The sequence below is a fragment of the Ceratosolen solmsi genome, unplaced genomic scaffold (genome assembly GCF_000503995.2).
Source record: "Ceratosolen solmsi marchali unplaced genomic scaffold, CerSol_1.0 scaffold33, whole genome shotgun sequence".
NCBI lineage: Eukaryota > Metazoa > Arthropoda > Insecta > Hymenoptera > Agaonidae > Ceratosolen > Ceratosolen solmsi.
This window is the reverse complement of record NW_011948438.1, coordinates 469,970-483,877: the sequence shown is the minus strand read 5'-3', so window position 1 is coordinate 483,877 and position 13,908 is coordinate 469,970. Positions and strand designations below refer to the sequence as shown.

The 13,908-nt window shown below is 24.0% G+C and overlaps 1 protein-coding gene across 1 annotated transcript in view; it reads left to right on the top strand.

The window, feature by feature from the left end:
* inaE (inactivation no afterpotential E) overlaps positions 1 to 13,908 on the top strand; it is an 81,067-nt gene that overhangs the window by 40,224 nt on the left and 26,935 nt on the right. The window contains exons 2-5 of the mRNA XM_011503530.1: positions 1,092 to 1,303; positions 6,532 to 6,633; positions 10,723 to 10,909; positions 13,532 to 13,616. Coding sequence (XP_011501832.1) covers positions 1,092 to 1,303; positions 6,532 to 6,633; positions 10,723 to 10,909; positions 13,532 to 13,616 — 586 coding nt within the window. The remainder of the gene's footprint in view (positions 1 to 1,091; positions 1,304 to 6,531; positions 6,634 to 10,722; positions 10,910 to 13,531; positions 13,617 to 13,908) is intronic.

Here is a 13,908-nt window from a genome sequence, read left to right as displayed (position 1 = left end):
TCATTAAATTTTGGAAAATATTCAAAAATTCAAATAATTAACGTTCTAATATTTCCTTCCAATTGTTACTCGCTGAGCTAACTAGTCATAAAAATATTATAATATATATGATTAAATATCAATATCAAAGTAATATTGCGAAGAACCTATGGTTTTTACAGATAACAAAATTTTAAAATACAAAATAAAATACAAACACAACCACCACTGTATTATATTTTATTAACAAAATGAAATTATCTCTGAATTCTTAAATATTAGTTAGTAAGAGAAAATTGACGAGTCTCTGAAGAGTTGAAAAATAAAAGAATTTTAACATATATAAAACGCATAACACAAAGAGACGAACATTAAAATTATTTTCAGGTATAGCATGAAAATATATTTAATTAAATATAAAAAGATATGTCTAAATAATATAAAATATCCGAGTAGTATTCAGTTATTTTCCTTATACATCCTCGCATCTCTCGTATCGAATGAAAAACTTTTATTATGCGCTCTAATTTTTTGTTCTAAAAATTGCAAAAATTTTATCATCTCTATTTTATGTATTATTATTTTAATTTTATAACTAAACTGAGTTAAGTATTTTACAGTTCTGCTTTATACATAATTATAATAGTTTTATATTGAAAGTACTTCGTTCATTAATAAAACTGAAAATCGTAAATATTATTGGCTTAAATATATAGATTAGAACATTAACAATTCAAACTCTATTGAAACTTATGTAAAAATACATTTTCATTAAGATTACGTTATTTTGATAATTGATAGCCATTAATATAAAACTGTCGATTATTTAACACTGCAGTTGCATTCAAGACATAAGATTCAAGACTTTTCAATGTCGTGAAAATATTTGTCATTGAAAAGAAAGGGTCTAATCTAAAGGGTCTAAAAAAAACACACAGAGGGAGAAGAAGTCAGTAAAGCAAAAAGCTCGTCCAAAAATAATAAATAAACACATTGGTCCTGAATTGTATCTTTTCGTTGGCGAATGCTTAATCGAAAGCTATGAAAATCTCTCAGATATCTTTGCGTAATCCCGCAATAGTCTAATAATCGCCAAATTATCTTCTTTGCAGGGTCATAGTATTGGGCGTCTTCCTGTATATCCTTGAGTGGGACGGAACTATCAAGTGCGTCCTTCTGCTATGGGAGTACATCCTCGGCTACCTTGCCATCTTCGTCTCGGTGATGGCTGTTGAGTTCTCCATGTGTTTGCTGGCAACTCGCGGTAGCATCCTCGACATTGCCGCACGTGCACCTATGCAGTACCTGCTGTATATACGGCTTTGTGAGTTGGTATTGATTTACCCCATTCCATGTATATAGCATCTTTGCGAACGGGGATTGGACGAATATCGAAAATTACAGTTGTATTGGAGACCAAGAATTTCAAAATTTACTAATACCTGCTATTCACCACCTTACTAATCACCACCCATTTGCATTATTCAGAGATATTGTAATCTATACGTGTGACTTTTATCGATCTCATACTCTTACTCTTACTCCGAGAAACTAACTACCAAGTCAATATTAAAACACGTAGAAAATTATTACATTAAAATGAGGTTTTGATTAGCATTTGGAATAAATAAAAAAAGATAATCTATACGTGATCGGAATATCTGGTGTATTACTGTCGATCACTTTACAGTCATGCAATTACGTTTTACAACAATATAGAATACTTTTTAAATAAGACGTGTAAGCTCGGGGTTCGTGAAAAAGAGGGGGAGAAGACACCTGAATAGTACATAGTGAAATGCTAATTTTTGGTATTCAATAGATAGTTTTTTTTTACAAATCTTTAAAAAAAACATTATAAATTTCATCTTTCTTTGATCCATTGTATTCCCATGAGAATCCAAGAAGAGCAATATGCCTAATGAGTATAATTAGTATAATTACTTAATATACAGTAAATTGAAAATTGTTATTGTTGCATAATCCATTAATAATGTAAAAGGAAATTATTCAATCATTTCATTTGATTCTCATTACTTTTTCGTTAAACTTTTCAATTGACTTCTCAACCTTCACAATTGATAATAAACATTATAAAATGTACAGCATATTTTGCATACATTTTTCTATAAATGTTCAACGGGTTATCCATTAAATGTATATTCTTGAACTAACATATCGATCTACTCAGAGGTAAAATGGAAGCTATCATACATTTTATATTAATATATTCTTCTGTGTATATTAAAACTGTATCAATAATAATTACGCTACTCCATTGGAACTTAAGAATTTATTTAGCTAAATGAAATGAAAATTTTTTTCCGGAATTACGTCAAAATTCATGTAATGTAGATTATTGAAAATATTGGACATATCATTACTTTTTCTTTTGTGCTAATAATTCTGTAACGATAAAAATTACATTTATGTATATTAACAAAATTAGTCAAATATAAAGAGTTAATTTCAAATGTTTTGCTTGGGCAATATGTAACTTTTGTCTCGCAATTCTTAAAAAGAAATTTATTTATAAGGAACTCGATTTACTTGAGCATATTTTTAACTACTTCATTGATAATTTATTATCTTTACCTTTGTTATTCTAATATTTATTCTATAATACATACAAATTTTTAAATCGAATACTATTTACTATTAATTAAAATTAAAATGTGTGAATAAATAAATTTAATTCACTATTACGAATTTTATGCGATAGAATTTGAGTTCATTAAAAAAAAAAAAATAAAAAAATAAATAAAAAAATAGTAAAAAACTCTGTAATCAATAATTTTTTATAATATTCATTGAATTTCATTCGAATCTATTGTAATAATTCTCTAGTTAAATACGTAATTAGTCTTTGCAAATTTTATCTGAAATAAAATTTTACCTCCTATCCTGCCTTTTGCTAAATAATAATTTTATTATAATTTTGTTGTATCCATGATTTACCGTATTTTATTTACATGATTATTTCATATTTGGATTTTTATATTTATTTTTTAATTTCATATAGTATTATTGTATTATCATTATTGAAAATCCTCATGAAACCATAATTTATTTGAACTTTATTATGTAAACTCCATTCCTGTATTTATCAATATTTTTACCGACATCATATTTATTCGTACAACTTTTATTAATATCTGTCTTCTGACTTTTTTCTTTTTTTTCTTTGTTATTATTGTTGTTGTTGTTGTTGTTGTTGTCGTCGTCGTCGTCGTCGTCATCGTCGTCGTCGTCGTCGTTGTTGTCGTCGTTGTTGTTGTTATTATTATTTCAGTAGAAAGAAAATTTATTGCATCCAATGATCGCAATTGAATACTAATCCATTTCTTACTCAATTACTATTGAAAACTAATAGAAATTTACGATTTCACTAACAACACTTTACATCAATAGTTAATTAAAAACTGTATTCTATTGTATAAAGCTTTATCTGAAAATGACCTTATTATCTAATATAAATTTCTGCATGTAAAATGCACGCATACAATATCGTTTTTATTACTCAAGTTATGTTAGAACGTATGTATTTTTCTTATCTTATTGTAAATTTGAAAAATATACTGTGATAAATTCATTATTTCCTTTTTCATGCATCTTACCACATAATAATATTTAAGATTTTTATGATAATAAGACTAAATTTTTATGATAATTACACTACCCTAATAAGATACACAAATACAAGTATAAATAATGATAGAAGAACGTTTACAATTTGGAATTATAAATTAAAATAACATTACAATAATACTACGAATAGTCATGTATTTTATATAAATTAAATAAAACATATTTATGAAAAATAAAATTTATTTTATGAAAAAGATGAAATTTGGTAAAAATACCAAATTTATTTTACTACTTAAGTTATAAAATTCTACTGAAAGAGAATTTAAATTAATGTTTTATAAAAAAAGTTTTCGTATATTAACCAAATCAATTTCATCATCATAAATCTTTATGCCAAGCATAATTCGATAAATAGTAAAATTTCACTTGTTAAGAAAAAGTATGTAGAAATAAAGTAGAGAACGATTATTGATACATAAAAGAAATAAGATATTTTATTAAACATATAAAAATATGATACTTTATAAGACGTGTTATAACAGAACCTACAAACATTTTAGTTTTATATATCTTCCGTATTCTAAAATTTTATAAAAGCGTTTTAATTTTTACGACAAAATATAAATATAAAAAATGCAACATTGCAATAATTCAATGAAATACTATAGAATTATTTGCATTATTGTTAAACCTATAAGTGTGATAATCACAATTAAAAAAAATAATAAAAAATTGACAATTACATCTCATTCTTTTAACATATTGAACAATTAAAAATTATTTTAGAAAGCTCAATAGCTAATATAAGCGATTATAATTGCAGGGATTTGCATTGAATACAAATTATCTATCTTTCAATTTTTCTTCCTATCACATATTCATAATCCTAAGCAGTCGTTAAGTATTAATATTTATAAAATTCAATCATATTCATTGACATTCTAATAGCTGATCAATCTTACTTTAAAAAAAGCTATGTAATGAAGTTTATAATAAAATATTTAAACTAAATCCATTATTGATTATTATTCTTTCTTTAACATGCACAGCTTATATGCTAATAATTATTAATATTCACAAAATAAATTATGGATTAAAATGAACACTATGTAATACTTAATAAATCCTTGTTTATAATTTTATATTATAATTTATTATAAATAATTATTCAAAATAAAATTATTTTGAAAACAATGAAAAAAAAATTGAAAATTTTTTAAATATCCGATTTTTCTGATATAAAATGAAATAATTTATATTTATATTGTGTATAAGGTTATCAATTATATTTATTTATATACTAAAGTCTTTGAATAATTGATAATTAAAGCTACATGTTTTCAATATGGCCAACTTGTCAACATAATAACATAATATCATAAAAGTATGTCAATTTTTAATAGAATTATAGTGATAAAAATAAAAATACGATTTTGAAATTTTTTTTGCACCTATTATTAAAAATAGAAAAAAAATTTATTTACGCGCGATACTATAATAATAAAATTTACAGAAATCGTTAACTTGGTCATAATTTTTGGGCATAGGCACATACTCTCTCGATAGATAATACAGTCAATTTTTAAATTAATAGAGTTCTTAAACGATATTTTCAATTAAATTATATTACTTATAAATTATTTATTTTGAAAAACGTAATAACGAAAATCGATTAAAATTTATTCAATTTTACATTACTTATAATAATAAATTAGTATTATCAAATCAGAAGATTCATAATTTCTAATCGAATTGTATAAACTGTATCTTATGCAACAAATATTCAATATTAATGAAATGTGTACTAAAATGTACATTTGGTTGCAGATTAGCAATGGCACTTTGATAATAATAAATTTCCATTATAGACTTAAGCTTCCAAGGATTATTTAGTTTAATTGAAAACTACACACACACACCACACACACACACATATATATATATATATATATATATATATATAAGTAGTACCATTCTTCAATTTTTAATTACTATCTGTTAATTAATTGCAATAAAAAAATTGACACGTAAAATAATTTTTCCTTCGCCAATACATTGTGTTTCATCAATTTTTAAATAAATTTAATATAAAAAAATTTCATAGTAAAGGAGAATTTCGTTATATAAATTTTTTAAATGTAGTTCTTGTATTAATGTAATAAAGAATAATTTCCTAGCATTTTACTTCTTACGAAAATTACATGCTTATACATATATATATTTATATATATATATATATATATATATATATATATATATATATATAATGACGTGAATAAAAGGAGTATTAATTCATGAGCAAAAAATTCTTATGTAAACACATTTAAGTTGCATGTGTAAGTACGTGAACTCATGAATTGCACAAAAAAATATTTAAAAATTAAAATTAACGGAATACATAAATTTGAATAAAAGCCTTAAGCCTTTGTTACAATAATGCAACTTAATTTATGTGCACGATTGTACGTTACTTTTAATTCTCTAATTATTTTTGTTTGGTATTTCAATATTAATAATGCGTAATAATAAATTATTGTATTTTGTTAATTAATTTTTTATTTATTTATTTTATGTTTTTTCCATAATTTACATTCAAAATATATAGACTGCAAAATTCTTACAATGATATTACAAAGATAAAATGTAAGATGATATTTATGATTTTATTATTTTAATTAAAGACTTGAATGAAATGGTTTAAAATCGTTAAAATAAATTTACTGACATTTGAATACTACTATAAATTAATAAAATATTTACAAATATCTATTTTATTTATATGATATTTCTATTACATTCCGTTACTATTTGATATATCAATATAAACTTTCAATATTTAAATTCAAAGATGAGCAATTAAAATATTTTAGTAATATTTTTATTTCTGCAATTACATGTTTTAATTGTCTGTTTCGTCGTAAGTCAATTGTTAAATAATAATTTTGTTTTGCTCTTTTTTTGCAGTCTTATTATTCGTGGAAGCGGTATGGCTAAGTGCTGGAGTTACATGGTTAACAAGATTTTATCAAACGTGCCCTGTAGATCAGGCGAAGGATGTTATGTTAAGTATGTTCAATTAACTAAATTCATATACGAAAATGTGGTATATTTTGATTATCCAATAATCATTTCTGTAAGAATTAGATATATATGATTGGAAATCCTTACGTTCTATTTTTGTTAACCCAAAATTAGGAAAAATAATTTATTCAAAAAAAATTTATTTAAAAATCTTTTTCAATTCATATATGGTTATGAATATTAAAAACTAATTTATACATAATTTATCTGAATAACAAATTATTTATTATTTCATTATAATAAAATATTATTTTATTTCTATACAAAAAATTCATCTATTAGAATATAACAGCATCGTGTCTTAATTTAATAAAAAATATAAAATTTTCGAAGAATATTATTCGTCCGTACATACATTTTCCACGCTTATTATAAAAATATACAATTTATGTGTAATATTTTTAAATTTCTTGATTCGTAAATAAATATCAGATATATAAAATTATAAATCTGATAATTTCAATTTAATAATAAGATTAATTAAAATCTGTTACGATAAAAATTATTTTATCGTAATCTACTCAAGAAAAAGGCAATTGTTTTAAGTTGTTATTCAATATATATATATATATATATATATATATATATAATTTTGATATAAAACAATAATGGAGAATAAAAAATGTAATATAAACATAAATTATTGATTATTTAAAGTACGCAATCAAAGAGAATTAAATTCAAAAGTATGTTACGTTAAGATTATTGAATACGAGTATTTAGAAATATGAGTTGGATGCTATGCAATCGTGAATCAATCATATTTTTCAATTATTTACAAAAATATCTGCCAAATGTGAAACAAATGACATTAAGATAAAAAAAAAGTTAAATCTTTGTTAAAAACGGTTCTAACGTTAAAGATTTTATTGACTTTGCTATGTACAAGTTATGGTTGTATCAATGCAATTATTCGAAGGTCTAAATAAATAGACAAATTGCATCTATAATCCTGTGAGCTTCGTACTTATAACTTCGTATACTTAGGCAATAAAGCCTATTACAATGTCACGTGACAATACGTAGATTTCAATATCGAGTCGCTACAACAAATGCCTAATTAATAAGATTGTTATACAATTATTTATGCAGCAAAGTATATTTTAATCTAACAAGGGTATAATAATAAATTCAGTATAATTTATATATATAAAAGGTGCATGTTGGAGAAATAATAATACTGTAACTAAAAAGAAATAAACAAATTTTTCGATGTAATTTAGTTAAGAAATAAAATTAAAAGGGCAATCAAATAGGACTCGTAATTAATAGTATAAAAATGTTTAAATTTACCGATGTAAAAATAATTACTTTAATTTATATATTAAAGTTCCTCATTTTCAAAAGATAATATAAATTCTCTATTATAATATACGCATACTATAAAATAATAATTACTTGTTTGTTTTGTTTTCTATAAATGTATATTTCTTAATATATAATGGTGTAAAATCTTAAAAATTATTACTTTCAATAGTATCATTAAATAAAAATATATTACGCTGTAAATGACATACGCCAGTGAATAATAAATCTGCCGTATGAAGAATTATTACAAAAAATTTTATATTACCGACATATATATATATATATATATATATCAAATACTAATAATAAATATTTAATAATAAATTACACATATTCACACATATATTGAAATATACTAGAGATATCGTGGACGTAAAGTATCTTAAAGTAACATATGCCTGAGTCAAATTGATATTAAATTATATGTAATGCTATAATGGTTTAAGAGATGGGAGAACAGGCCAAAAGTATCGAAGATATTGAATAATTCTCATGAAGCTGCATACGAGTAGACTTCGGTAAGCTTTTGAAATCTATTGGGACAATTTTCCTTTGTTTCCTCGCTCTCTTCCAAAGCGGCGGTCAATACGGGTTTCCGCATTTTCTATATATTCCGGCGGTAAGGTATTCAGGAGCGAATACATGGTTTTACAATCTGATAGGATGACTTTTGCCTTGCAGATAACCTCTTTTATTCAATTGATATTTCATAGAACCGACAAACAAAGAATTCAAACATAACTCTGTTCGATTTTCCTGAATACCAATAAATTTAAGAATCTTAAGTTTTTTATCTGATAGTGAATTGTGAATTTAAATAAGAAATAAATTAAGTTTATCACTGCTTCAAATGCAAGGCATTTTAGATTTTTCTATTCTCTTTTTTCTCTTTTCTATTTTTTATTTTGTTTTCTGATTTATCAAATGCAGTATAAACTTTCTATGTAAGAATAATTTTTATAACATTGATGAAGAACAAATTTATTACTAATCGAGATTTAACATTTAATCATAATAAACACTAAAGCAAAACTTTCATCTATTTAATCTAATTTCAAATATTTAAGCTCCTTATCTTCCTGTATGCTTAATTCATTGGAAAATCTTATCAAATAATCAATGTTAGGATTAATAATTTTAAAGATACTGTCGTACAATGTATTATAAGCTGAAATTTTACTAATCGACATCGTGCCTTCCTACTCTGCTTCAATTGGCACGATTTTAAGGAATTTCTCCAGTCCATAAAGTCTAAAGCAAACGTAAATCATAGTATAATTAGACACATACTACATTATGTTTCTCGTATTAAACAATATACATTATTGATTACTACTGACAGACTAAGTTTATAATATTGCTTTTAATGCTCTCCAAAACTATTATTATCGTTAGTATAAATAAGTATTAAAAAAAAAAAAAAAAAAAAAAAAAAAAAAAAAAAAAAAAAAAAAATCTTTTATCGTTACTGCTGAAATTTGTCTAAAACCAAGGTCATAAGCATACGGCGAAACTATTTTTAACAATAAACGAATATAGATGCATAAATATTATCTTTTGACTAAACCTTAAATGAATGTATAAAGAGTCATATAAAATTGTGGGTTAATGTGCGAATATAAAGAAAGCATCGGTGCTCCTGTTGATTTTCAATGATTTAGGATGTTAGTAAACGCTAATAAACCTTAGAAAAATACACATGACCTTACTGTTGATAAATAATCAACTCAGGAGTAAATGGAAATTTCGATTAAATTACCCATTCCTGTCAATTGAATTAATGAAAATTATTATTAATTATACGAACGTATTGTTTATTACTCGGTAATTATATATTTCATAAATAATTCGTTCATCCTTTAACAAAGAAATTCAGTCTCTTAGAGAAAATTAAACATTCTGGCTTTGTCGATGCTTCTCACATTCTTCTCAATGATTAAAAGTATAGAATATTTCGTTTATATATATATATCATTTATAATTGGACGAAAATTTAATATTGAAAGTAAATTTAAATTCGCTATTTTATAATATAGTAAAATTACATTTAAAGTAATTATAAACACGCGCGCGCGCGCGCGCGCACACACACACACACACACCACACACACACACACATATATTAAATTGCTTTTTTTTCACATCAACTATCGAGCAAAATTATTTACAAAAAATGATTATTCATTTATTGTTGAGATTCTTCCATATTCATATACAATCTAAATGTAACGTAGAATAATTAAACAAAGGCAAATTAATTATAATGGATTGATTGATATTTCTATATTGTATTTACAAAGATTAAATACATTAATCTACAATTTAATTAATTATTTAATTAATTACAGTAATATCTATAGTAAGTAATTTGTAATATTATGAATAATTTATAAAAGCATGTATTTCCATTATCTATACGATGGCATGAAGATTAAATTAATCTTGTATGGATTCCAATTCTTTGGGAACATCTTCTATAGATCGTTCAATATAAAAGCCCCATTAACAATCTATAAATATTTTTTACATTTTGTTTTATAATAATGTTAAAAATTTTATTTTAGCGTGGTGAAAATGCACTACCTAAATAAATACGAACAATATCAATAAATTCGAAGCACTTGCGAGTTAAATTCCGATCGAGGCAAAAGTAAAAAGTATTAATATTGATCTATTAATGGAATTTGATATAATTGATATATTAAGGCTCCCTTGTAATTCGCAATCCATCACTGACACTACTGGGCTCTCGCTTTTTTTTTTTAGGTTTGGTAATATCTAACTGGTGCGTATTGGCATCAATAACGGTGACAGTTTGGTGTGTTTACGATGCAGCGGGCAGGTCCTGGGTGAAGATGAAGAAGTACCAACGCAGCATGCGCGAGGCCGAGTCTCGGGGTGGCCGAATGCACTATAAGCGAAGTGGGAGCAGAAATCGAAACTGGCGGCAACGGTATATTCTTTGTTGCAACACTTTAATATTTTAATCCACGTTTCAGTTAACTTATCTTATTGTTATATATGTTATTTATATATTTTTCATTTATTTATAAACACGCGTCTGCGTGTTCGAACGTGCATAAGATGAAATTTGAAAGCATATTTGTCAAGTCAATAGTTTACATGCACACGTATAGGTGCACGAGCATGCATACCAAATTCTAATATAATACATTCAAATTATAACTTTAAAAGGTAATAATGACACAGACATCTTATTATCTCTTTATGGACTTACGTAAAAGATATTTAGAGGAAATTCATATTTCTTTGTAAAACAAAACATCTCTACTCTTTATAATATAATAAAATCAATGAATTTATAGCTTAAGCTATAAATTATTACTTTCATATTCATATTAATATTGTTATAAATATATATTACTCCAACATTCATATTATTCGTTTATTCTATAGAATTTCTGTAAGATAAATTCTCAGAATTTTTTTTTAGAATTTTTTTTAGAATATTTGTAGAAATAATCTGCTGCGATTTTATCGAGCGATGCTCAACTGTTTCGGGTGTTATATTTAAAAAAAAACTAAAACTTTTTAGTTTATCTGGAAAATAATTATTACAATAAAATAATTAAATTTCTTTGGCATAAAAAATATGTATTTGCTATGAATATGAGCAATGCAATTCATATTATGAGAACTGCATAATGCATTGTCTTCACTAAAAAAAAAAAAAAAAAAAAAAAAAAAAAAAAAAAATCACTTTAAAAGGACGATAAAACTTGAGAGGATATAAAAACAAATAATTTTAATTGTTCCAATGAAAATATTTAATTTCATATTTTTTGCATTTAGCCTATAATTAAAAAAAAAGAAACAATTTTTTAACTGCCGTAGTACAAATTTTTATTTATTATAGTATAATATTGAAAAAAGTAAAATATGAATAAGGTATAAGTAAAAAATATTTAACATTGTATTAGATTTACATGCCGAAACCACATTTGAATTAAATGAATAGCGACTATAAATATGTACATATATACATTAATGCGGTGTGTGTTAAATGATTTTCACACAAAGAAGACATACATTCGCTCGGATTATCTAACTTGTGAATTTTTGGTTTATAAATATGAATAACAAATGAATGATAAATATGATCCCGAAAATGGGAAAAAGTATATAATAATTCAATAATTCAAATCTAAAGTAAGTATGATAATCCTGTATTGGTGACTATTAGTCAAATAGAAATTCGCCATTGTTTGGGCCTTAAAGCCGTTATAATATATTGGAGATAATATAGTTAAAACTTCTAATTATTCTCGCAACCATATGCCCATAAAAGTATGTATATTGGTAAGAAAATGATCTAATGCATTATGTTACATTTTATTATACGTAGAATAATAATAATTTAGGAAATAATAGGTAGTACGAAATTGGAAAGGTGCAAAAAGCCATCCCTCTGTGACTACAATATTATTTCTATACAATAATTTAGTCTTACAAAATTATAAGAACAATTCCATAAGAGAAAATTAGAAAATATAAGTATTAAATATGAGACATAATAAGTATTATACAATAATAAATGACTACTTTATCTTTTAATTAATCAAATAATAAAATCATTAATACTTTAAGTATTTTGACAATAGCAAATTGGTAAGATAATACAATTCTCTAATTTATAAATTCGTTGAATTTTTTATTATTATAATGTTCAGAATGAAAAAAAAAAAAAAAAAGTTAAAGATTTTAAAATATATATTTAGAATGTTTTTTAAAGTAAAGGAAACTAAGGATATATCATATTTTAAAAAATTAAACTATTAAATGAATTATTGTAAATTATTGTAAATTATGAATAGCAAATATTAAAAGAATTTTATTTAAAAGAATGACTAATATTTCTTTATTATATTGATATTGCTGTTTTTAAAAAATAATTGTTAATTTAAATTATAGAAGATCATGAAATCTTTCAATTTGCAAGTGTAATTATTTATAATTGTGTTAAAAATTAGACTAAGCAGTTGTAAAAATATTCTATTGATATTCAATGTATTTACTAATTATTAAAAATAAAATTTTATCAAACACGTGATAAATTAATTTTTCTTTTTTTTTTTTTTTTTTTTTCTTTTGTTAAATTTCGTAGATATGACTTGTCTTAATATATGTTATACGAACGAATTAATTGCCGAAAATATTACAATTGAGCTAAAATTTACAATGATTTAAGTTATATGAGGCTAGGTATGTATAAGAATTAATAATTTATTGAATTGCAAATGTTACTTTGAATACATAATGTTATTTTGAAAATATGACGATATCTATAATGCTCGGTACATTTCATTTTTAATAAAAGAATTGTAATATCATATTTTCATGAAATACTAACTTGGGATGAGAATTTTTTACGAAATATGTATTGAATGGTAGAATGCATTATTTTAATTGTTAATATCAATATGTCTAAAGAGTCCAATTTTAAGCATTGATAAATCTAATAATTATTCAGGAGAAGGCTAATGTGCAATAATGAAATATATGATGAGCGATAATTAATGTGTCAACTTATTCTCTGTGTAAATAATATTTTCAGAAAAGTAATACGAGCCTATCAAGATAGTTGGGACAATAGATGCAGAATTCTTTTCTGCTGCATTGGCAAGTCTGATAGAAATAGAGTAAGTTATGTACACTTATGCAGATTTACACACATAGATAATTTCGAAACTTGAAATTGTGCTTGAAATTACCCGATGATTTTTTAATGTCTCGTTGCATAGTTGGCATGTAGTATTTTAACTTGAAACACGACTTTAGCTTAAAGATTGAAATATCCAATATCCATTTATCACTAGCTGCAATTCACAAAATTTTCTTTCACAATCCAGTCACACTAATAAAACATATACTAAACTCACTATAATCATGATCGTTTTTGCCCCTTTCTTATTGTCCATTTGAAACATTATA